The 22,051-nt window shown below is 56.8% G+C and overlaps 11 protein-coding genes across 11 annotated transcripts; 6 read left to right on the forward strand and 5 right to left on the reverse strand.

Moving 5' to 3' along the window:
* Positions 1 to 84: 84 nt before the first annotated feature.
* On the forward strand, positions 85 to 1,458 carry WHR41_00383 (uncharacterized protein). The gene is made up of 3 exons (XM_069368989.1): positions 85 to 591; positions 647 to 748; positions 810 to 1,458. Exons 1-3 carry the CDS (start codon positions 566 to 568, stop codon positions 1,171 to 1,173), a joined length of 492 nt encoding a protein of 163 aa, XP_069234300.1. The 5' UTR covers positions 85 to 565; the 3' UTR covers positions 1,174 to 1,458.
* On the reverse strand, positions 1,321 to 2,121 carry WHR41_00384 (uncharacterized protein). The gene is made up of 3 exons (XM_069368990.1): positions 1,929 to 2,121; positions 1,691 to 1,877; positions 1,321 to 1,632 (listed from the first exon to the last, which is right to left on the reverse strand). Exons 1-3 carry the CDS (start codon positions 2,060 to 2,062, stop codon positions 1,507 to 1,509), a joined length of 447 nt encoding a protein of 148 aa, XP_069234295.1. The 5' UTR covers positions 2,063 to 2,121; the 3' UTR covers positions 1,321 to 1,506.
* A 138-nt stretch (positions 2,122 to 2,259) lies between these two features.
* Positions 2,260 to 6,570, forward strand: WHR41_00385 (uncharacterized protein). Its single transcript, XM_069368991.1, has 2 exons — positions 2,260 to 6,261; positions 6,319 to 6,570. Exons 1-2 carry the CDS (start codon positions 2,437 to 2,439, stop codon positions 6,364 to 6,366), a joined length of 3,873 nt encoding a protein of 1,290 aa, XP_069234294.1. The 5' UTR covers positions 2,260 to 2,436; the 3' UTR covers positions 6,367 to 6,570.
* Positions 6,571 to 6,991: 421 nt separating this feature from the next.
* On the forward strand, positions 6,992 to 7,429 carry WHR41_00386 (uncharacterized protein; the record flags this gene model as incomplete). Its single annotated transcript, XM_069368992.1, has 1 exon — positions 6,992 to 7,429. One exon carries the CDS (start codon positions 6,992 to 6,994, stop codon positions 7,427 to 7,429), a length of 438 nt encoding a protein of 145 aa, XP_069234297.1.
* A 219-nt stretch (positions 7,430 to 7,648) lies between these two features.
* WHR41_00387 (uncharacterized protein) lies at positions 7,649 to 8,944 on the reverse strand (the record flags this gene model as incomplete). Its single annotated transcript, XM_069368993.1, has 1 exon — positions 7,649 to 8,944. The coding sequence occupies one exon, from the start codon at positions 8,942 to 8,944 to the stop codon at positions 7,649 to 7,651; it is 1,296 nt and encodes a 431-aa protein (XP_069234296.1).
* Positions 8,945 to 9,168: 224 nt separating this feature from the next.
* On the forward strand, positions 9,169 to 11,444 carry WHR41_00388 (uncharacterized protein). The gene is made up of 2 exons (XM_069368994.1): positions 9,169 to 9,716; positions 9,830 to 11,444. The coding sequence occupies exons 1-2, from the start codon at positions 9,270 to 9,272 to the stop codon at positions 11,318 to 11,320; spliced, it is 1,938 nt and encodes a 645-aa protein (XP_069234303.1). The 5' UTR covers positions 9,169 to 9,269; the 3' UTR covers positions 11,321 to 11,444.
* Positions 11,445 to 11,719: 275 nt separating this feature from the next.
* WHR41_00389 (uncharacterized protein) lies at positions 11,720 to 12,292 on the forward strand (the record flags this gene model as incomplete). The annotated part of the gene is made up of 1 exon (XM_069368995.1): positions 11,720 to 12,292. The coding sequence occupies one exon, from the start codon at positions 11,720 to 11,722 to the stop codon at positions 12,290 to 12,292; it is 573 nt and encodes a 190-aa protein (XP_069234302.1).
* A 113-nt stretch (positions 12,293 to 12,405) lies between these two features.
* Positions 12,406 to 14,691, reverse strand: WHR41_00390 (uncharacterized protein). The gene is made up of 6 exons (XM_069368996.1): positions 14,338 to 14,691; positions 13,983 to 14,282; positions 13,080 to 13,920; positions 12,978 to 13,020; positions 12,842 to 12,923; positions 12,406 to 12,782 (listed from the first exon to the last, which is right to left on the reverse strand). The coding sequence occupies exons 1-6, from the start codon at positions 14,423 to 14,425 to the stop codon at positions 12,478 to 12,480; spliced, it is 1,659 nt and encodes a 552-aa protein (XP_069234065.1). The 5' UTR covers positions 14,426 to 14,691; the 3' UTR covers positions 12,406 to 12,477.
* Positions 14,692 to 16,001: 1,310 nt separating this feature from the next.
* On the reverse strand, positions 16,002 to 17,084 carry WHR41_00391 (uncharacterized protein; the record flags this gene model as incomplete). Its single annotated transcript, XM_069368997.1, has 1 exon — positions 16,002 to 17,084. One exon carries the CDS (start codon positions 17,082 to 17,084, stop codon positions 16,002 to 16,004), a length of 1,083 nt encoding a protein of 360 aa, XP_069234066.1.
* Positions 17,085 to 17,493: 409 nt separating this feature from the next.
* WHR41_00392 (uncharacterized protein) lies at positions 17,494 to 20,843 on the forward strand. The gene is made up of 3 exons (XM_069368998.1): positions 17,494 to 19,369; positions 19,423 to 19,767; positions 19,817 to 20,843. Exons 1-3 carry the CDS (start codon positions 18,050 to 18,052, stop codon positions 20,738 to 20,740), a joined length of 2,589 nt encoding a protein of 862 aa, XP_069234063.1. The 5' UTR covers positions 17,494 to 18,049; the 3' UTR covers positions 20,741 to 20,843.
* A 154-nt stretch (positions 20,844 to 20,997) lies between these two features.
* WHR41_00393 (uncharacterized protein) lies at positions 20,998 to 21,882 on the reverse strand (the record flags this gene model as incomplete). The annotated part of the gene is made up of 1 exon (XM_069368999.1): positions 20,998 to 21,882. One exon carries the CDS (start codon positions 21,880 to 21,882, stop codon positions 20,998 to 21,000), a length of 885 nt encoding a protein of 294 aa, XP_069234064.1.
* Between the last annotated feature and the right edge of the window lie 169 nt (positions 21,883 to 22,051).

Genomic DNA, 22,051 nt, shown 5'->3' on the forward strand with positions numbered 1-22,051 from the left:
CAGGCAGCCACAGGAGACCACCACAGCACTGGAGCTCGGCCCATGCGAGGGCAACTCCCAAACTGCGCGCCGCGGACACAGGAGCGTGACAGGGTCCAGCTAGGGAGCACAAGGCCCGGCAGGGCAGCGTGAGATCGGAACACGCCAGCTCGTGTGCTGCCACGCCCAATACCGCATCACACTTCCCACCCGCCCGCCTGAACTCGTGCTCTCCCCTCACCCTCCGCCCTTCCGTCTTCACACCCTCCTCCTATCCAGCCCTACCATACCACTCGTCCCTGCTCTTGCCTCGTGCACTCGCGCCCGCTCGACCTTGTCCCGGTGGGGCCTCCTTGCTTGAGCGCTCAAGACTGATATTACCCCCCTTCTCCTTAAACGGTAGCCGCCTGCTTTCCGGTATTACCTGATCATTGCTTGTGATCTGCTCATCTCCACAACCACCGCTGCCACTACTCAAGCTTGCTCTATCTCCAACCGCTTTCCATTCCCTCGCCGCCAGCTCACCCGCGACCCCGCCGACACAGCCTTATCCCCTTCCACGGCTGCCGATTCACTACCCGCAAACATGTCTGGCGGAAAACGTCCCGAATCGTGAGAAATAGTGTTACCCATCTTAGCATGTGTCATTGGTTGACCAGTCTTGCAGCTCCATCGCTCAGAGCTTCGCCGCAGACCTGGATAGCATGTTTGGCCTGTCTACCGAAGGTAGCCTTGGATCCAGCGACCTTTCCCAGGCTTTGCAGGAGCAGTATGTGTCATGAGTTGCGCCAATCGTACAATTGGCAATTTGCTTACACGTCCGCCCGCAGGAAGCAAACCCTCACATCTAAAGCCGCTGAGCTCGAGGAGCTCGAGGCTAAGCTCAAGGCCACGGAAGAGCGTCTCGCGAAGTCCCGCAACGCATCTCCTGCACGGCAAGCAAATGTAGGCGCGCACCGCCTGCCGCCCTCTCAGCAACCCGCAGACCCCACCCAGAAATCCGGTCATCCTCTCGCACAAAAGCCCAGCTACCCGCCTGACAGGCCGCCGACTGCCAGAGCAGACACACAGGCTTTGATGTCGGGAATGCCGGGACACATGCCGCCGCCAACTCCGCAAGAATACAACAGCGGCAACAATGAATACGTGGTGGTGGACAAGAACGCTAGCGGTTATGGGCAATCAGTCCGGTGAAGACGGAGGAGATACGAGGTAACATGGAATCATAAGGGGCATCATGGAGTGCACGTCAGGTATCTGCAAATGCGATCAAAGCGTGACTAAGAGCTGCGGTGGCATTTTTGCATGACGAAAATCGGGTCGTCCGAGGCGCGGGAAGAATGTTCATGGCGACGTGCGGCCACGTGCGGCCAATTGCTTAGCACAGATCTAGCTACATCATAATACGTTCGAACATGCTGGGAGAAGACACCTGCAGCATCGAATTGACCTTGAAACCACAAAATTCAAAGTACCTGGAACGCCTCGGCGCCACGCTGAAAGATCACATCCACCATAAGGTCCTTCTCAAGCCAGCTTGGGGCCAGCCTCATCCAACCCTTCGAGTCCTTGCATGGGATTAGCGGCCTTCGCGTCCTCCTCGACGACCATCCTGTCTTCCTCGCTGACGTTATGTTTCGCCGCGTAGCCCTCCTGTGAACGAAGGTCAGTAGGGCAATTCGTTGCCACAAGACGGTAGTCGAAGACATACCTGCTCCCAGATCGCCGTCTTACTACCAAGCTTCTCACTCGCTTGCTTTTGCGGTTTTGCTTTGTTGACTTTGATCACACGGCCGTACAACTCAGCTTGGTCCATGTTGTCGATGGCTTCTTGCGCGTCTTCGGGCAGCGAAAATTCGACATAGCCAAAGCCTCTGTGAGGATCTCGCGAGGACTTCCTGTACTGTTGTCAGCTTGTAAATAGGCTTGAAAACGATAATCAAGCGTACAATTCTGGTTTCGGTAAAGAAACGTCTGCAATCTCGCCAAAGGGAAGAAAGGCATCGTGTAAGGTCTCTGCTGTGACCTGTTGGTCAAGGCCGCCAACAAAGACGGTCGCTCGATCGCGTGATTGTTCTGACATGTCTCTGAGTATGTCGTGGGTCGTGATTGGGCTCTTGAATGTCTACACAGTACTAGGCGCAAAAAGTGGAATCCGATATCACGTGTCAAGGACCCCTCCTTCCAGCTCCCAGGTTGCGCGCGCTGCTGCCAAGAGCGACGTCGAAGTTACTACGTAGCTTTGGGGAAAGGGACGACTCCGGCTCAGACAGGAGGCAGGAGGCTGTACCGGCTTTACAACGTCACCATCGACTGATTACTTTTCTCCTTCCTGCCTCGATCTAAGTCCTCGCCTAATCTTCGTTTACTCTTGGTCTACCCTCCCTCTCTGCATGTCCTCGCCTTGAACGGCACTTTCCTCTTCCGACCCATCTCCCAAACAACAGCCTGACGACCATGGTCCGCTTAAGGGAGATTTCGCGGACGGCGGTCTTCGCCTGGTCGCCCGGCAGCGGTGCCCCATTGATTGTCACTGGCACTCGTACCGGTGCCCTGAGCGACGACTTCTCCAGTGAAACGAAGCTCGAGCTGTGGGATCTGGGCCTCGACCGTCTCGACGCCGATGCCGAGCTCACGCCTGTAGGCAGCCTGACCACCGACGCCGGTTTCAACGATATCGCCTGGAGCGAGCCGACCGACGAATACCCGTTGGGTGCCATTGCTGGCGCTCTTGAGAATGGCTCCGTTGACGTATGGGACGCCGAGAAGCTGCGGTCAGGCAGCGGCGAGGCGTTGATCTCGCGGACCAGCAAGCACAGCGGCGCGGTTAAGGCGCTGCAATGGAACTCCTACCGACACAACCTCCTCGCATCTGCGGGCGCTAAGGGCGAGATCTTCATTTACGACCTGAACAACATGGCCAACCCGTTTAGGCTGGGCGGCACGGCTGCGAGGGCGGACGACATCGAGTGTTTGGACTGGAACAAGCAAGAAAAGACCGCGCACATTCTGGCTACTGGCAGCAGCGGAGGCTTTGTCACAGTATGGGACGTGAAGCAGAAGAAGGATATCTTGACCTTGAACAACCAAGGTCGCAAAGCGGTGAGCGCAGTCGCTTGGGATCCCGAAGAATCGACCAAGCTTGCTACTGCGACACCCAGCGACCAAGAACCTTTGATTTACCTCTGGAGCCTGCGTAACAGCAGTGCACCGGAGAGGACGCTGCAAGGCCACGAGCTGGGTGTGCTCGGACTGAACTGGTGCCGACAAGATCCGGAGCTTCTGCTTTCCTGCGGCAAGGACAACAGGACAATCTGCTGGAACTCGAGGACCGGCGAGAAGTACGGAGACTTTGCAGCAGGCTCGAACTGGGCGTTTGAAACTCGATGGAACCCGCACAACCCCAGCATCGTCGCGAGCGCGTCTTTCGACGGCAAGATTCTCATTGCTTCAATCCAGAGCACCAACTCGAAGCCAGAGGACCAGGCTGCTGCGAACCAGGCGCTCGACGACTCAGACTTCTTTGCAAAGGCTCAAACACAGCCGCAGGGTATCACTTTCTCAATTCCAAAAGCGCCAAAGTGGACCGCAAGGCCCAGCAGTGTGTGTTTCGGCTTTGGCGGCAAGCTTGTGAAGCTCAGCACCGATGCGTCGAGGAAGAGCAAGGTCAGCATTGAGACATTTGCTGTGGAGTCGGGCATTGGCGACAGCACAACCAAGTTTGAGGAGAAGTTGTTGTCGGGCGACTTGAATGGCATCTGCGAGTCGAAGATACAGGATGCGAAGACGGATGAGGAGAAGGCCGACTGGCAGGTGATTGAGACTCTCAACACTGGAAAGTCACGCAAGAAGCTGCGCGAGTACCTGGGCTTTGCTGACGAGACCGATGACGCGCTTGCAAAAGAGACTGAGAAGCTCGCCGTCAACGGTGATGCTGACAAGCCGACCACTAATGGCGACAAGGACGACGATGACTTCTTTGGAAGCGCCGGTGACAGTGATAACTTCCTCTCCGATCTCGCAGCCACCAAGGGCACAAAAACCAACAACCCCTTCTCTATTCACACCGGCGAAGAGTCTGAAGCTGACAAGGGCATTACTCAAGCACTCATGCTAGGCAAATTCGAGGCTGCTCTTGACATTTGCTTGAAGGAGGACCGCATGTCAGACGCCTTCATGATCGCCGTGTGTGGAGGTCAGAGCTGCATTGACAAGGCTCAAACCGCATACCTCAAGAAGCAGTCCAAAGGCCCGAACTACCTTCGTCTTCTGGCCAGCATTGTTGGCAAGAATCTGTGGGACGTTGTGCACAACGCAGATCTCAAGGACTGGAAGGATGTGATGGCGACGCTATGTACATACGCCGACAACTCTGAGTTCTCAGACCTTTGCGAAGCCCTTGGTGATCGCCTCGAGGAGGCCTACCAGCGTGATGACAGCGTCAAGGCCTTCCGCCGCGACGCTTCGTTCTGTTACCTGGCTGGCTCTAAGCTCGAGAAGGTTGTCATCAACTGGGTGCAAGAATTGCAGGAGCATGAGAAGTCTGCGCTTGAGGCTTCTGAGAGCGAGAATGACTTTGCTGTTCACGCAAAGGCCCTCCAGGAGTTCGTCGAGAAGGTGTCTGTCTTCAGACAGGTCACCAACTTCGAGGACGCAGACAAGTCAGCCACTGCCGACTGGAAGCTTGCACCCTTGTACAGGCTGTATGTCGAGTATGCTGATATCCTTGCCGCTCATGGGCAACTGGTCAGTGCAGAGCGTTACATCAGCCTCCTTCCCGCACAATTCGAGGGCGCTGAGAGCGCGCAGACTCGTCTGAAGCAAGCAACACGCAAGGCGACCGCCAATGCAAGGCAGCCTGCGGCGACAACTCAGCGCGCAGGCGCACGTCCGGTGTCTGTCGCGCCTCAGTTCCAAGCTGCTGCTCCTCTCATCAACCAGGCCACCAATGCCACTCCCCTGGGAACAGCATCCCCTTACGCACCTGTAGGTGTCACTCCCGCGGCTCCGGCAGCTCCTGCAGCGCCTGCTCAACGTGGTCCCTATGCACCGGCTGCAAACAGCTACACTCCCTCAGGCTATCAGCCCCCCAACGCGGCGCCCGGCCCATATGCGCCTTATGGGGGTGGCTATCAGGCTCCCCAACAGCAAGCTCCTTTGCCGCCGCCACCTCGCGCAGGGACAACCTCGCCATCCGGACCTCCACCATCTGCTGCGAAAAGCATGACCAACTGGAATGACATGCCCGACAACTTCATTAAACCCCGTGACCCTACACCTCGCCGTGGTACACCTGCCCAGCAACCCATCGCCTCACCGTTCCCCAATGCTGCGCAGTCAATGATGTCCCCTCCGCCCCCTGGAGGCCCGCATTTCAACAAGCCCACGCCGCCTCTTCCTCCACCCCCTAAGGCAGGAGAGATGCCGCCCAGGGTGTTGTCTCCACCCGTCCAGCCCCCCATTCAAAGGCCGACATCTGCTGCAGCGAATGCTTACGCGCCTCCGCCACCTGCAGCGAACTCCACCTTGCCTACACCCACCGGTCCACCTGTCCAGCGCGGTGCCTCGCCGTTCCAGCCACCGCCTGCCGTGTCTTCCGCTGCGCCTTCAAACCGTTATGCCCCGGCACCAGGCTCTGCACCCTCTCCGGCCCCTAACATGCAAGCTCCTCGCCAGGTTGCACCTAACCCATATGCAGCCCAGGGAGGTCCCAGCCCTTACGCGCCGCAAGGCCAGCCCCAGGCTCCATACGGTCAACCGCCCGCTGTTGCGGCACCACCTCCAACCGGTCCGCCTCCGCAGAGGACAGGCCCGCCGCCCCAGGGTCCACCTAGAGCTGCCCAGACGCCGGTTGGGCCTCCTCCTCAAGGTCCTCCCAGAGGCGGTCCTCCACCCATGGCGCAGGCGCCGCCCCCAGTCCAGCCCACTCCTCCACCTCAGATGGAGCGCGCGACCACGCCGGCAGCTAAGACGAAATACCCTCGTGGCGACCGATCTCACATCCCTGCCAACGCTCAGCCTATCGTTGACCTGCTCTCGCCTGAAGTCGCCCGCATCAAATCCGTGGCCCCGCAGGCGTTCAAGCCCCAAGTCGACGACATGGACAAGCGCATCAACATCTTGTTCGACCACCTCAACAATGAGGAGCTTCTCAAGCCCGACACTGTCCAGCAAATGGTCGAGATCAGCCAAGCTGTTGCGGGCAAGGAGTGGGATCGTGCGCAGGCACTGTTCACCGAGATGCAGAGCGCCAAGCTGGATACGGAGGGCACACTTTGGATGGTAAGTTGAATTCATCACTGCGACATATCACAGCACTTTGCTAACAACAAATGACAGGTCGGTGTCAAGCGCTTGATCGCTATCGGCAGAGCAACCAAGGCTTAAGGACTTTATGCAATGCGGAGTCAGCAATATAGATGAGTTTTCGTAGAGCATTGCGAGCGATGTTATGTTGCAAGGTTTTGAACGTCAGTAAAAGAATATTTCTCAGTGCGCCTTTTCCTCCTTCAGTTCCTCAGCGCATGTGGTGGGCGCGTGCCATGCTCATGGAGTCGTTCTGGCCCTGCGTATGGCCGCGTGGAATGCGAGGTAACACCCTAGCACTGTTTCACTTTATGATCTATCAGCTTTACACCTCGGGTTCCAAGAACAATTTTGTACACAGATGTCCAAAGTGCCGAGACTGACAACGCCGCTAGAGAGTCAGCTACTGCAGGTACACTTCTTCGCCACGTCAGATCCTCCGCGTGACCGTATGCATTCGATGTGGCCCGGTAGCTGCATGAAAGGAGCTGCATGAGGTCCCCTCACCTGACGAATCGACGACTTGTGTCCGCTCGACACGTCTCGCAGCCCTCACATTTTTGAGTGCCTCATTTATAGCCAAATTGTACCATTCGTATATCCTTGCTTGAATTCGAAGCATTCTGAAACTCGCGGCGCTCATCCGACCTACAGTACCAAACAGCCGACCTCAAACCAGCCAAAACCCGCCGAGCAAACGCCCACAATGCTCTCGGACTCAGCATCCACAACCTCCACGACCGCCGTCCCGTCTTCCTCCGCCTCAACGACCCCACCAACCCCCAAACCCACACGCGCACAAGCCGAGGCCCGCGCCGCCGTGCTCGCCTCCCTCAACTCCGCCGGCCACTCGTACAGCAGCGCTTTGCAGTCCCGCGCCACGGACTTGCACAGCAACGCCGCGGCACTCGACAAGCAGCAGGCGCAACTCGAGCAGTCGAGCAAGGCGCTTGCGAAGGAGAGTGCGAAGCTCGAGCGGGAAGTTGATAAGGCGGTGAAGGATTTGAAGGGGTTTGGGGACGTGCAGAATTGGGCGGAGATGCTTGAGAGGGACTTTTGCGTGCTCGAGGAAACGATGAGGTTGGTTGAAGGGGAGGCGGAGGTGGAGAGGGAGAGTGGGGGGAGTTTGTGGAAGGGGAATTAGTAGATGGTGGTGTGAGGCGTAGGGTTTGGAGGGATCTCGATGCAGGATCTGGGATGGACGTTGCTACGCTTGAACGATATCATGAATTGATGACCGAGAATAAAAGAGCTCGAATCGGTCCTTTTCTGTCGCTGCGACTGCTCGATACGGAAATCATGTTGTGCTGTTACCCCTTTTCCCGTCATTTCAGTGTCGTAGTCTCATAATCCCAGGTGGTCATTAATATTCATGATCCATCACGCCGTCTTCATCCCATGAGATTCGGCCTCTCCTCACCTGCCCTCTGACCCAATGAGCATGGTAAGTAGAGTAGTCACGACGACCAGACAGCCCAAGCTGGCTTGCCACGTTGACATATCCTTCCGAATTCTTCGCGCCGGATTTTGCCACTTGCTTCAACTGTTCCTCGTCGCCCTGCCATGGGGCACGGCAGAAAGGGCAAGTGACATTCTGGCCGCGCTTCGTGGCCGCCCACTGGCTAAAGCATTCCTTGTGGATGTTGTTGCCACAAGAAGCTTTGCAATATACGATTTCCTCACGATTGTCGGGCTCGAAGTCGACGCAGCAGATAGGACAATCACCTTCAATGGGCTTGCGATTTCCGTCCTTGACAGCATTTTCGGCCGTCTCCGAAGGAAGCGGAGGTGCGTTTTCGAAGATCTCCCTAAGCTCGGAAGAAATGAAAGCGAGCTGATATTCGAGATGCTGAGGTGCGCGCAGCACGCGACTAAGGACGTAAGCGATGTGCTTACATTGATTGCCTTTCTTGGCATGAGGGCAGTCGCACGACGGAACCTTGTCGATGGTAATGGTATACACGTTGCCGGTGGTGCCAGCCAGGCTGACTGTCTCGATGGGATGTTCTGCGTCAGAACAGGAGCGTTGGCGGTCCAAGGCAAACATACGCTGGGTCAAGGCGCGATCGCGCACCTCAAGATAAGTGCTTGGTGGGTGACTGCGCCATCTGCGCAGACGCCTTTCACCGTCTTTTGCTTGCTTTGGCTTCCCTCTTTGCTTGCCGGCGTCCCTGCCTGCGTGGCTTCCCTTACCCTTCTCTGCCGGGGTCTGCGATGCGTCGTAGGACTTCTCAAGATCACCTTTCGCCTTTTTGTGACGGGGAGCTTTGCTTGGGGGCTCATCCCCGGTCAAGTCGACCAGCTCTGTTGTCGAAGCGTCGCCACGCTTGCCTGAGGATTTGCAGGCAGCGCGTTCACGAGAGGCTTTATTAGATGCCTCTACCTCCGGCGAATCAACCCACGGCGCGTTTTCAAGAAGTGTCATTCGTTTCCGTTTCGCGCGCGTGTTGCAAATTAAGCAGTTCTCGGCGACAGCAGGCGCTATGGCAGCCGTTTGTGGTGGGAGTTTGAGGTTGACCATGTGGTCTAGCGCCTCGTTCTGATACTTTATTGCCCGTTCGCGGCGCTGCTGCGGTTCGGAACTAGGGTAACGCGTATATACCGGCCTAGAGACCTCTTGGTCGGCAGGCTGCTGCCGAGGGATCTTGTGTTTCCCCATACTGTAGGATGCGCGATGGTGGTTCGGTGTGAGATGCAGGCGCTGGCTAAGGTTTGTTCATTGACGACGAGAGGTGACGGGTCGCGGAGTGGCGTGGCGAAGCATCGCGGACGTCCGGCACAGCGCGAGTATAAATTTAGGGCCATGACGCGCGGTCACGTGCCAGCAAGGTAACCGGACCGAAACTCCTGAGATCAATGTTTGCGTCTCGCCGTCATGATCCCATTGAGCGGCCGGTTTCCTTCATCGTCCATTGTCAGATGCGATACAGCGTGCTTGCGTGTGTCTCGCAGTCTCGAGTCATCGCTTGCCCACCCGCGGTGGCATGAATCTCTTCCGGATCTTCGCCGCGCTGCTCATCCACATCTCGGCATGTGTAGCCCAGGATGAATTCACACCCCTGCCAGCAGAACTTCTCTTCGACCCGCAATATGATCAGGCACTCGATTCCGGTGCCTATGGCCAGTATCCTGTACAGAATTTCTTCTCGACAAAAACGAAGGTCCCGCGCTTCAATTTTCTCAACTGGACCTCGGAATGTTTCACTCACAACGACTTCTATTTCATCACGCCGAAGGGATGGAAAGTACCGAACCCCGGCCCGATGATCTTTGATTACCGCGGCGAACTCGTCTGGGCCCAGCACTTCGACAATGAATTCGGCGGTCAGGCGTACGACCTCATGGTGCAGGAGTATCTGGGGGAAAAGTTTCTGACCTTCTGGCTCGGAGACGATCGCATTCGTGGGCATGGCAGTGGCCAATTTCATATGGTAGGTCTCTCAGCCTATCAGATCGTGCAATGTATTATTCTGGCAGCAAATGCATCACGAAATATATCCTATGCGTCAGTATGTCAATGTTTTTGGCCGCTGACTTTTGCAAGATCAATCCAGCATATGATGAAATTCATCAAATAGGGAGTGACAATGGACGCTCTGCAGATCTGCACGAATTTATCCTCACGCCCCAAGGGACTGCACTCATCGTTGTGTTCGAGCCAATCCGTTTCGACGTCAGGCCTGCTGGACGCGAGTTTGACGATGTATGGAATCAGGTCATGTGGGACTGCCTTATACAGGAAGTTGCCATCGCCTCAAAGGAAGTAGTATTCGAATGGCGAGCTTCGGAGCATTTGGATATCGCAGAGAGTTACCACGGTGTCATCGATCGAGCCGACGGAACCCCCGAGCACCCATATGATCCGTTTCACTTCAACTCTGTCGACAAAGACCATCTCGGCAACTACTTGATCAGCGCTCGATACAGCCATGCCATCTATTACATTTCTGGGTCGACGAAGGAGGTCATCTGGACGCTTGGTGGCAAAAACAATAGGTTCATGGACTTGTCAGCTGAGACAGCGCTTAACTTCGCGTGGCAACACGATGCTCGTTTTGTATCGCCAGATGCTTTTCCAGAGATCTACACGCCACCAGCGGCAAAGGAGGGCGTGACTACGAGACTATTGACCCTCTTTGATAATGCTGCTGAAGATTGGCATTATCAGTTCGGACCAGAAAGCGCTCGGGGAATATTGCTGGAGATCACGTATCCTACCCCCGCCGCTCCAGCCTCGAAACGGGCTCGCGATATATACAGCAAACAAGACTCAAAGTCCGCTACGACTCTCAGCAAGCTCGATGCGGACAAGGCCGCTGCTATCAATGGCTCCAATCCAGCATATACGGTCCGTCTGATCCAAGAGTACTCGAATCCCGAGACTGGACGTGCTTCGTCACAGGGATCGATGCAGCTCGTTACCACAGAACCAGGCAAAGATCCTCACATACTACTCGGTCACGGCATCAACGCTATCATCTCGGAATACAGCAGCAACGGCACCCTTCTCTGCGATGTACACTTTGGAGCCCGGAGCAGCTGGGAGAAGGGCGACGTGCAAAGCTACCGCGCGCTGAAGTTCAGGGATTGGGTTGGCCGACCCCATGTGTCGCCCGACGTTGCTGTCGACGGCGCAAATGTCTACGTCAGCTGGAACGGCGCGACTGGGGTTGCCGAATGGGTCCTCCAGACATCCGACGGGGGCGAGGAAGACCGATGGCTCGCTGCAAACGTCGTGAAGAAGGCTGGCTTCGAGACGAAGATAGAAATTCCCAAGGATCGACGGAGAGCACGATACTTGCGTGTCACTGCGCTTGACGGCAACGGCCATACTTGCGAGCATGGCGTCAGCGATGCGTACAAGAGGGGTTATATTTATGGCCACCAGAGGCAGACCGGCGCGAGAACATCTGCAAGTGTGCTCATATGGGGCGCTGGATCGTTCGTTGGGTTTCTTTTATTCGTCCGGATCGTGCGCCGCTGCTATGCGAGATGGCAGAGACGGCGGAGCATGGCGAGATGGAAGCTGCCATGATCGCGTGGGTACGCGTCAATTTGTTCGGCATGCAAGAAACATGCGGCTTGATTTTTCGCATTGTATCGATCGTAATATTACATATGTATAGACATTTATTTATCATCAAGATTTGGATGTCCAATGCACCTTTCATTGTGGTCAAAATACAGTTTTCTTCTGGACGAAGATGGCAGTCGTATGCGAGGGTGGCTTCCGAGTGTTAGTCACCCAGCCGATCCCCCACCACTCGATCATCGCGACATGCGGGCATTCCGCCTCGATGATAACCCCAGCCAAGCAATGTGACACATCCTCGCTGTTTAACGATACACGTTATAAATCAAAGAACATCAGCCAAGTTTTAGAGAACTGCCCAAGAATCCCATCACTTCTAGCCCACCAAGCCCAGTCCCAACCATGACCCCCCGACCCCAAGAATGGCACCTCCAAATCGCCACCACACCCTACCTAATCTCCACCTCCCCCGCCAAGCTCGACCACGCCTTCATCAATGCCTCCTTCGCCCACAAAGACATGTACTGGGCCAAGCCCCTGCCCGCAGACACCCTCGCCCTCATGCTGCAGCACTCCCTCACCCTCGGCCTGTACAAGCACCGCCCCGCGGAGCCCTCGTCGCCGCGCACGCCGTCGCCCACGCTCGAACAGCGGGATCCCATGGGCGAGAAGTGGCAGCAGATCGGGCTCGCGCGCTTCGCGACGGACCACGTGTCGTTCGCGTACCTGAGCGATGTCTACATTGCTTCGGAGCACCGCGCGGCGGGGCTGGGGGCGTGGCTTGTGAGGTGCTGTGGCGAGGTTTTGGATGGGATGCCGTTTCTGAGGAGGGCGATGTTGATGGCTAGCGAGGGGGTGGGGGAGGCGTATTATGGGAAGGTGCTGGGGATGGAGGATGTTCATGGGCAGGATGCGGGGTTGGTGTGTATGAGTCGGCGGGGGCCGGGGAGTGCGCTTGGGGAGAGTGGGCATTGAGGTTAGAGAGACGGGGGTTCGGTTGGCTGTGACGACGGGCTTGGTTGCGAGCTCGAGTTCAGTCACTGCATAGCGAGCATTGGCCATAAGGGCTTCTCGGGCTTGGCCAAGGGTGAAGCGAAAGAAGGTGTCATTGCGTAGTTTCATAATCTCGTCTGGTATCGTCCCGCGCGGCTCGGGCGTGCTTAAACCCTCCTCTCGGGCTGCACCTCCGCCACGTTCTCGACCATGTCCATCTTGTCCTTCTCCGAGTTGTAGTTCTCCGCCATACCGCCGACGTTCTGCGTGAGCTCCTTGCCACGCCTGCCGATCTGGTACCACGGAAGAGCAAAGACCGCGTCGATAGACTCGAGACTCTTGTTGGCCAGCTCGGGGAGGAAGAAGTACACCCAGACCAGGCCGATGGCAGTAATACCGACAAAGAACGCCATCGTGCCTCCATTTGTCATGGAGATGAACATGCTCGGAACGGCCTTCGAGTTACCGTATTCTGGGAGTTTGTTAGGATGCGCTTAGGACGTGTGTGATTAAGTGCAGGGGCAAGCTTACGGTTCGCGAAGTGGAAAGTCATAGCGAACGAGCCACCGAGGGCACGGAGTCTGAGAGGGTAGATCTCGGAGTTTATGAGGTACTGATGAACGTGTCAGCAGTGATTTCGACCTAGTAGGATGACAAGAATGCTTACCTGAATAGAGTTCCATCCCAATGCCCATCCGAAGCCAGAGATGCTACACATTGAGTGTTAGCAAGAACGCTAGAAGTGGCAGAGCGGTCGACGAGCACTTACTATATCATGACAATGGCACCCATAGCGGCATGCTTAACCGCTCCCGTGGGAGTGTATCCTTCATCACCAACGCCAGTGTCCAGCAGGAGGAAGATGGCCATGTAAAGCATAGCAATCAGCTGGCAGGTGATACCGATCATGAGCGAACGCTTGCGACCAAGCCAATCGATGAGGAAGAATGCGCAAAGCATAGCCGAGACGAATTTCACGACACCAAAAATGGCGGTCGCGAACAGCTTCTCCTTCTCGCCGCTGGTGCCCATCATAGCGAAGTACTTGGCGGCGTAGATCGTAATAGAGGAGGCGCCGGACCACTGCGAGAGGAGCTGCGACATGACAGAGAGCTGCATGCGGTAGAGGTTGCCCTTGTCGGACAACAACTCGCGGATCGGACCAAACCAGGTGGTACCCTTGGTCGCTTCACGCTCGCGGTTGAGCTGGTCGTTGATGTCGATGATCTCACTCTGGACGTACCAGTGGTGGACATCCAGGTTGCGGAGCTTGGAAAGGTTGGCGGCAGCTTTCTCGTGCTTTCCGACCTTGATCAGCCAACGGGGAGACTCGATAGCGAGGAAGCTGGCGAAGAAGATGATGGCAGCGAAGTAGATGTGCATGAGGTTGGGGACGACCCATTGCATCTGAGTCTTCTCGGAAATGTGGAGGTTGCTGCCGTAGCTGCCGAAGTATGCGAGCATGATACCAAGGTAGACGGCGCCGGAGAACATGCAGACGCAGAATCCACGGACGGTGCGAGGTGCGGTCTCGGCAAGGTAGGTTGGGGCGACGACGGTCGTCTGTCCAATGCCGACACCTGCAATGAAGCGGCCAGCGTAAACCATGCCTACAGATGTTCGGTCAGATTTCGAGCTCTCGTATTGACGTTCGTGTACAGGATGTTCTCACCAATAGATCCGTTCGAGGCTGCAGCGAGGAAGATGGTGATACCCAAGACCCACAGGAAGCAAAGCTCGCGTGTGGCCCAAAGGCGACCAATCTTGTCCGTCAGGAAGAAGGCGATGAGGGCGCCGAGGATGGAGCCCATCTGAACCATGCCGGTGATGTTGCCCAGAAGGGCTGCCTTCTCTGCCTCGCTCTTTCCAGATGCATCGTCCAGGCCAAAGGTCTCCTGGAAACTGGGCTGCTCAGCGCTGGTGCCGATCAGACCCTCGTCAAGCCCACGGGCGGCGCCCATGAGACCGAAGACTGTAACAAGCGTCAGAACAACATCGATATTTATTTGACAAGACGTGGCTCTTACCAAAAACGCCATACCAGAGGCGCCAGTTCAAGACAGCGTGCGGCGTGTCTTCGCCGAGCTTGTTCTTGTTGAAAAGCACCGCCAACATCTTGGCCGCTTGGTGGTGTAGCTTAGCTGTGGTCAAGACAAGCCAAGGCGATCAAGTACAAAGGTACAACCAAGAAGACCGGCTTCAAAGGTCAGCGAGAGTGATGAGAAAGGGCTCAAGCGATGTGGACGGAGGGCAGACGAGCCTGTCTTTAAAGTCGCCGTCGCACAGCAGCCGGCGTGCATCGATGGGCCTCGCTGGCAGACCTCGAACCAAGGGCAGCCCCAAACATCGTGCACGCTGCTCCACACCACGAACCCACTCGCCCACTCTCCCCCAGTGCTCCATGCTCGCCCGCGCGGGGCGGAGAAGACCGACGCGGAGTAGGGTTTGTGCGCGCTCGTGGCACGGCGCCAGTGCGCCGTAACGTGGTGTTCAGGCTGCTAGAGAATGGCACGGGTGCGCGAGAACTGCCACGCCGTGTTCACGCGAAGGCCAAGCAAAGCCAAGTCGAGGATGCTGAAAGTCTGTGGTAAGCGGGGACGGTCAGTGGTTGAGCGGTCGGATCGGCGTTTGAACAAGCTTGCGACAAGCCTGGCGGGGTTTGGAGGTGCCAGTGGAGGCGGGCCCGCCAGCAACTTGGCTGGACGCCTGCGCGCGCTATCGTACACTACCGCTCCCACTCGGTCAACGTCCGAGTGGCAATTGGCCGGATACGCGGACGCTTCCTTTGTCCGACGAGAACGCGATGGCTCGAACTTGACAAGCTCGCCTCGCTAGTGTCAGACCGGCAGAGGCTTCCTCCACACTGACTGACTCGCCTTCATTTTCTCCACGCCTCACCTGCTCCAACCGTGCCGCTCTGGGGCATCCGCTGGGTTTACCTTCCTCAGTCATCGTATTCCGCGGTCGGATACCCTTGTCCGTGTGGAGATATCCGGTGTGTGTGAAGCCGGCGCTCAGGTAGCGAGGCTGGTTGAGCGCCGAACATGACAGATTGTCATGTTTCAGGGAAGAGTTCCAATGCTCCATCGACCGAAGAAAGCCCTCGCATCTGCATGATTGTGCGTTGGGGTCGAGTACATTCACCAAAGCCCCAGAAAAGAACAATGGGTTCAAGTCCAACCGAGACACCCAAAGATGCAGGGCTCGGCACTTCCGTGGTGTATCCACAACTACTGTGATATGCCCCGTTCTGAGGAGCAAGAGCCTCGGAGAAGATCCGTGTCAGGGCACTGCTCGCGAAGCGAGGTAGCCTTAGTAAACCCCACACGGAGAAAGGTCTGACCAGATATTGCGTGGGGCTCCTGGCACTGAATCATTGTCTTTTTCGAAGAGTCGGACGAGGAAATACATTAGGCTATTTTCCGCACCGTTGTATTGGTGGCAGACCGTCGAATTTCTGCTCAAAGCGTCGGGGAATATTCTGGACTGCGCACTGCTGCAATGCATATGCAAAGGCATGCGAAATGTGTGATGGCGGTAGAGATTTGGCAGGGGCTCCGGGGTAGTCATGACCGACAGGCACAAGGAGATCCGGCACTTGCCTTCTGCATCAAGCCAGCAGCTTCGTGCATAAACTCTAAGAAGACAATCGCCGAAGTTGCGTGTTGAATCCCGTAGCGTGCTTTTTCTTTCACCTCCCCGACATGACTCTAATGTGCTCGGCCCCGACCTTGTCCGCTTCCCCGTTGAGAGCTTTAATCTCGGCGTCGACGTAAGGAATTCCATCACTCTTCCTGGTCTGCTCGGCTATCTGCTCGATTTCTCCGGGGAAGTAGATCCGGTCGACGCCCGCCATCTTGTCGCAGGAGACGACTCTCTGATACAAGTAGTCCATGCGTTCCTTGAACTCGTCCATGCTCATGAACAGGTCCGGTTTGAGAGCGATGAGGAAGTGACCTACGTCCGCCGGCTTCGAAGGGTCGTATGGGTTCGTGACATGTCCTGCGAAGGCACTGCCCGAGAGCACGCCGGAGAAGACATCCATCATCACAGACAGCGCGCTGCCTTTCGGCCCTCCCATAGGCAGCATGACACCCTTCAGCGCCTCAGCCGGGTCATCTGTCTGCTTTCCTTCGGCATCAAGCGCCCAGTCGCCCGGGATCTTCTCACCCCTCCGCAGAGCCTTATAGATCTTGCCCCGCGCCGCCACAGAGGGCGCCATGTCCAGAATGAACGGCGGCTTCTCCCCGCCCGGCGCACCACACGCCAACGGCGAGACTCCCATGAGCTTCTCCTTGCCGCCCCAAACAGGCAGCGCTGGGCTGGAGTTCGTAAAGACAAGACTCATCATGCCCTCGTCCAAAGCCTGCTGCACCAGCCACGCCGACATGCCGAAGTGGTTGCTGTGCTTGACGCTGACCATGCCTATGCCGTAGACCCGCGCCATCTCGCACGCCTTCTGCATGCCCATGTGCGCCGCGACGAAGCCGAACGAGTTGTGCGCGTCGACCTGGCCGATGACGGGCGTCGTTTCGGTGAGCGTCGGTTGGGCTTTGGCGTCCAGGACGCCCTGGCGGATGCGGGCCATGTAGGACGGGATGCGGTTGATGCCGTGCGTGTCGACGCCGCGAAGGTCGGCTGCTACGAGGCATTTGGCGACGATGGCGGAGTGCTCTTTTGAGACGCCGTTGCCTTCGAGGACGGATTGGACGAAGGTGGTGGCGTCCGAGGGGGACACGTGGTGTTTGGTCGATTCTTGTGTTGGGGCTGCCATTGTTCCAGAGCTTGATCGAATTGAAAGGGGCTTGGGAGCTCTTTTGAGTTGTTCTGTTGTATGTATAACGTTGTCGATCAGACGATCAATGTGTTGTAGCAATATTGGGAGACGGAGCTCGTAGCTGGGAATTGGTTGGGAGTTTCAAGTCGGGAAATGAATCAAATCGATCAGACTGTGCAATGAGTAAGGAACTTGATTGAGTCACGAACGTATGGTTACAGCGGACAGTCAGCCTGTTGTAGGATCCAAAGTCGTATCATGGCTCTCCGACACGCTGCGAAGTCGGACGCAGCACGCCGGCATAGGCGGCCGTGGGGAGATCACGGGGAATGCAAGTCCGAGCGAGAGTACGGAGTCGGGCTCTCGTGATGGGACACAGGTATCATGTATCATGCGCTGCGCTCGGTGTTGACTTACTACGCGGTCTTATAGCATGCAAGGACTGTGATACTCTCACCTCACACACGGCTGAGTCGTGGATGTCGCGATGCCTCCGCCGGCAGACTGGGCGGCTCTTGGCTGCTGGCTGCTGCTGGCTGCTGCGGGCTTTGGCCTCAGGCTGGCCGACCGACCATCACGCGCTGCACCGTCCAGCAGTGCGCATACCGCCCAGCACCACCACCAATCATAACGCCACTTGCGACCACGCCCTCGACGTGCCGGACGCACAGCAGAGTCGACAATACATTGTCGTTGCCTTGTGACCCTCCGCCTGCCTCGCCGGCCGTGTCGTGTGCCTCTCCTCCTCCCGGCGACAGGTGAGCCGGGCAGGCGTCAAGCTGGACTCCCGACGCCTCTATAGATCGTCCGTGGAAGACATCGAGCTTGCCGAACTCCCGCCGCCCGCGCTCCCACCACGCAATTATTACTCCCGCAGCGCGCGCACCGCAAACACCCTCCAGCCCGAGACCGAAGCCCGACTCCGGCGCAGGCACAAACTCTGTGCCCTTCTCGAGGCCGACATGAAGTTTTCCCACAGCATCCAGTTCAATGCCGTCCCGGACTGGTCCTCGAATTACATCAGCTACTCCAACCTGAAGAAGCTGATCTACCAGCTCGAGAAGCAGATCAACCAGCAGGGACACCCGGACGGCGCCCCCCATGATGCCGAGTCAAGTCCGCTGCTCGAGGGCACCGCGAGCTGGAAAGATCCGGACACCCTGTTTGCGCGCAAGCTGGACGAGGAGCTGGAGAAGATCTGCTCCTTCTACCAGCTGAAGGAGCTTGAGATTTTCGGCGAGATCGATGCCCTGCTACAGGACGAGGAGGAGTTCGAGGCCGAACACGACGGTGAGGCGGTTGGGGAGACCGGTGCGAGAAAGCAGAGCGCTTGGACAAAAGCACGGCAGCAGAGTCTTTTCCGCAGCTTCACTTTCTCGAAGAAGAGACGTGGCTCGGCATTGAGCAGTAGGGAAGCTGCAATCCCCGAGGAATACGACAGCGAAGACGATACAAACGAACACTCTGCTCTGCGCAGAACTCGTTCTGTGATAGACGGTCCTTCTTCGAAGAGGAGCAGGGATGCTCTCAGCGCTCCCGGTGATATTTCCGATAACAGGAGCTCGACCGATCTGAGGCGTAGACCTAGCACTGCTTTCAATGACTTCGGGGACGATGCCCTCCAAGCGTTGTACGACGAGGGCATTACCCTCAAAAAGCGGACTATCAACCTCTACGTCAGTGTTTGCGAACTTCGCTCGTTTATTCAGCTCAACGAGACAGGTTTCAACAAGGTGCTGAAGAAGTACGACAAGACTCTGGACAGGGATCTCAAGTCGAAATGGATCAAGACGAACGTGAAGCCAGCGTATCCTTTCCTGCCCTCTACCATGGATCGTCTGGGTGAGAACCTCGCGCGGGTTGAGAAGGCATATGCCGACGTTGTCACACGTGGCGACCTGGAACTTGCCCGGCGAGAGCTCCGCCTGCACCTTCGCGAACATGTCGTTTGGGAGCGCAACACGGTCTGGAGAGAGATGATTGGCATTGAGCGAAAGGCCCAGGCTGCAAACCTTGGTATTCGGGGAACAATGCTCGGACAGGACAGCGACCCGAACAAGGCGCGCCTGCAAGGCGACAGCGAGGAGAGTGCCACTAAAGAGGTGCAAACTCCGGTGGGTCGCTATGTCTGCCCCAAGTTCCTCTTCAATGGGACCTTTTGGGTTTTGGTCATGACCGTGGCGGTTTTTGCCGTATTGCTGGCGGTACCCATCATGGAACAGCCAGAGCAGCAAAATTGCCTTGCTTTGGTTATATTCGTGAGCTTGCTGTGGGCGACCGAGGTATGCCAACTTACCTCCATTCCTACGAAGACTTTGACACTGACTGTGATTAGGCTATTCCGCTATTCGTGACATCTCTCCTAGTCCCGTTCTTGGTAGTTGTCCTCCAAGTCGTGCGTCAAGATGACAAGCCTCATGCTCGTTTGACGTCGAAAGCTGCCGCCTCCTACATCTTCGCTGCTATGTGGACCCCGGTAATCATGCTTCTGCTTGGTGGCTTTACAATTGCCGCTGCACTAAGCAAGTACAACATTGCGAAGATGATGGCCACCTTCACTTTGAGCAAAGCGGGTACTAAACCGCGGACTGTGCTCCTCACCTGTATGGGCGTGGCAATGTTTGCGAGTATGTGGATCAGCAATGTTGCAGCACCAGTCCTTTGCTTCAGCATCATTCAAGTAAGTCGATTCTTCCCCAGCTCCATCGTACATCACTAACCTGCTCTAGCCCATCCTTCGCAACCTGCCGTCCGACTCAGACATGACAAAAGCTCTTCTCCTGGGCATCGCTCTCGCCAGCAACATCGGCGGTGCCGCCTCCCCCATCGCGTCTCCGCAAAACTTGATCGCGCTTCAGAATATGAACCCTGCACCAGGCTGGGGCATCTGGTTCTTCATTGCCCTCCCTGTCTGCATTGTTTCCATTATCCTTATCTGGATTCTGCTGCTGGTCACTTTCCGTCCAGGTCGCAACACCACCATCGTTCCCATCAGGCCCATGAAAGACCGCTTTACTGGAATTCAATGGTTTATCACAGTCGTGACTTTGCTCACCATCGTTCTGTGGTGCGTCAGCCACCAGCTTGAAGGTATCTTCGGCGACATGGGCGTTGTGGCCATCATTCCAATTGTTCTCTTTTTCGGCACCGGCATTCTCACTAAAGAAGACTTCAACAACTTCCTCTGGACTATCATCATTCTCGCCGCTGGTGGCCTCGCCCTTGGCAAGGCCGTCAACTCCTCCGGCCTCCTGCACACCATCGCCACGGCAATCACGGACCGCGTCTCGCACCTTTCGCTGTACGCTGTCATGTGCGTCTTCGCCGGTCTCATCGGCGTCGTCGCGACGTTCATCTCGCACACCGTCGCCGCTCTCATCGTCCTCCCTCTGGTCCAGCAGGTCGGCGCCGGAATGGCGGAGCCCCACCCCAACTTGCTGGTCATGGCCAGCGTCCTGATGGCCTCCGCTGCCATGGGCCTGCCCACATCTGGCTTCCCCAATATGACCGCCATCATGATGGAAGACCCGCAGACGGGCCAGAGGTATCTGCAGGTCAGGCACTTCATCACTAGAGGTATCCCTGCGAGTGTTGTCGCGTATGGCATTATTGTTACGGTTGGCTATGGACTTATGAGGGCTGTCGGATTTTGATCTGAGCATGTTAGAGTTGAGATTCATCTATCTTGACAGAGATTTGAGCATTGCGAGATTAGCATTGGAAGATATTCAGAAATAGAACATTTCTGATACAGCACTGATCTTGTTCGGCAGTAAATTCTTTCTATAGTCTACAAACGCCCAACAAGACTTCCTCCCAACTGTGGTCATTCACAACGTCGCCTTGCCGTCATACCATCCTCGAGGTATCCCTCCTATGACTGTCCACTCTAGGTGGACCTGATCATTCGTCACTTGCCGTTGTACTCCCTCTCCCACCTCTCCTCGGACATGTTAGCGACTCTGCCACCCTCATTCGCCTTCCACTTCCTTGCGTCGTTCTCCTTGTGGTACTGAAGATACGCCGACAGCTTGCCCACCGGCGAGCCCTCGCTAGCGAAGATTTCCGGGCGGTCAGCCATGAAAGCACTTAGCTCCTCAGACATCTTCGCACCAGCCACCTCGCGGTCGACCCTGTGCTTGGCGATCAACCCAGCGCTGTCAATAGCACCGCCCTCCGCTCCCAGCTCAGTCGTCACAACCGCCTCAAGCTCCAGCTCCCCAACCCGATGGAAGAAATACACCGGCCTCTCGCCATCCCTCCCCTCCAACGCAGTCGTGATCGTATCTAACACCAGCGTCATCTCCCCTCCCTCCTCCCGCTCGACCCCCCAGCTCGCCCGCTCCGCCACAAACCCCATCTGGAACTTGAGGTCGAACACCGACTCGCCCACGCCCGCCTCGCTCAGCACGCTCTCCACCGCTTCCCGGCCCTGTACCTCGACGGACTGCGAGGCGACATAGTCGCCGCTCTGCTTGATCTTGGCTTCCCAGACGCCTTGGGATTGTGAGGCGCTGCTGTTGTCGTCCGCGGGCTCAGTCTTGCGCCAGCGGACCCAGATGCCGCGGCGCTGGAGCTGGGAGGCGCGGTCGAAGTACTTGTCCGTGATGAGCTTGCGCGGTTGGCGGGTTAGGGTGGTGCGTGGGAGGGTGATGGCTTGCGCGGGGGAGTTCGATTTGGATTTGGGGCTGGAGGAGGAGGATGAGATGTATTGCTGCAGGAGGGCGGTGGGGAGGAATTTGCGCTCGACTTCGAGGGTGGATTTTAGGGGTTTGATGAAGGAGAGGGGCTGCATTTTGGTGGTGGGGGTTCTTTGTTGTTGTTTGTGTGGTTGGTTTGGTGGGTGAGGAGATCGGATCGGCGAAGGTCGTGTTTGTGGTGTCGTGGTTGTTGTTCGCCGTTGTTGCGGGGAGTGTTTATATAGTGCGGTGTTGGACAGTGAAAGTGTTGTACAGTGAAATGGA

The sequence above is a fragment of the Cladosporium halotolerans genome, assembly GCF_011745625.1.
Source record: "Cladosporium halotolerans strain TM138-S3 chromosome Unknown Sca1, whole genome shotgun sequence".
Classification (NCBI taxonomy): domain Eukaryota; kingdom Fungi; phylum Ascomycota; class Dothideomycetes; order Cladosporiales; family Cladosporiaceae; genus Cladosporium; species Cladosporium halotolerans.

Excerpts from the sequence above, each read along its gene's own strand:
- WHR41_00383 (XM_069368989.1), top strand. The coding sequence starts at position 566 with ATGTCTGGCGGAAAACGTCCCGAATC. Across the intron at positions 592-646 it reads GGCGGAAAACGTCCCGAATC|CTCCATCGCTCAGAGCTTCG; the intron begins GTGAGAAATAGT and ends CCAGTCTTGCAG. Across the intron at positions 749-809 it reads TCCCAGGCTTTGCAGGAGCA|GAAGCAAACCCTCACATCTA; the intron begins GTATGTGTCATG and ends GTCCGCCCGCAG.
- WHR41_00384 (XM_069368990.1), bottom strand. The coding sequence starts at position 2,062 with ATGTCAGAACAATCACGCGATCGAGCGACCGTCTTTGTTGGCGGCCTT. Across the intron at positions 1,878-1,928 it reads TCTTTACCGAAACCAGAATT|GAAGTCCTCGCGAGATCCTC; the intron begins GTACGCTTGATT and ends ACAACAGTACAG. Across the intron at positions 1,633-1,690 it reads AGACGGCGATCTGGGAGCAG|GAGGGCTACGCGGCGAAACA; the intron begins GTATGTCTTCGA and ends CTTCGTTCACAG.
- WHR41_00385 (XM_069368991.1), top strand. The coding sequence starts at position 2,437 with ATGGTCCGCTTAAGGGAGATTTCGCGGACGGCGGTCTTCGCCTGGTCG. Across the intron at positions 6,262-6,318 it reads CGGAGGGCACACTTTGGATG|GTCGGTGTCAAGCGCTTGAT; the intron begins GTAAGTTGAATT and ends AACAAATGACAG.
- WHR41_00388 (XM_069368994.1), top strand. The coding sequence starts at position 9,270 with ATGAATCTCTTCCGGATCTTCGCCGCGCTGCTCATCCACATCTCGGCA. Across the intron at positions 9,717-9,829 it reads GCAGTGGCCAATTTCATATG|ATCAATCCAGCATATGATGA; the intron begins GTAGGTCTCTCA and ends GACTTTTGCAAG.
- WHR41_00390 (XM_069368996.1), bottom strand. The coding sequence starts at position 14,425 with ATGTTGGCGGTGCTTTTCAACAAGAACAAGCTCGGCGAAGACACGCCG. Across the intron at positions 12,924-12,977 it reads TGGGATGGAACTCTATTCAG|TACCTCATAAACTCCGAGAT; the intron begins GTAAGCATTCTT and ends CACGTTCATCAG. Across the intron at positions 12,783-12,841 it reads GACTTTCCACTTCGCGAACC|AATACGGTAACTCGAAGGCC; the intron begins GTAAGCTTGCCC and ends ACAAACTCCCAG.
- WHR41_00392 (XM_069368998.1), top strand. The coding sequence starts at position 18,050 with ATGAAGTTTTCCCACAGCATCCAGTTCAATGCCGTCCCGGACTGGTCC. Across the intron at positions 19,370-19,422 it reads GCTTGCTGTGGGCGACCGAG|GCTATTCCGCTATTCGTGAC; the intron begins GTATGCCAACTT and ends GACTGTGATTAG. Across the intron at positions 19,768-19,816 it reads TTTGCTTCAGCATCATTCAA|CCCATCCTTCGCAACCTGCC; the intron begins GTAAGTCGATTC and ends AACCTGCTCTAG.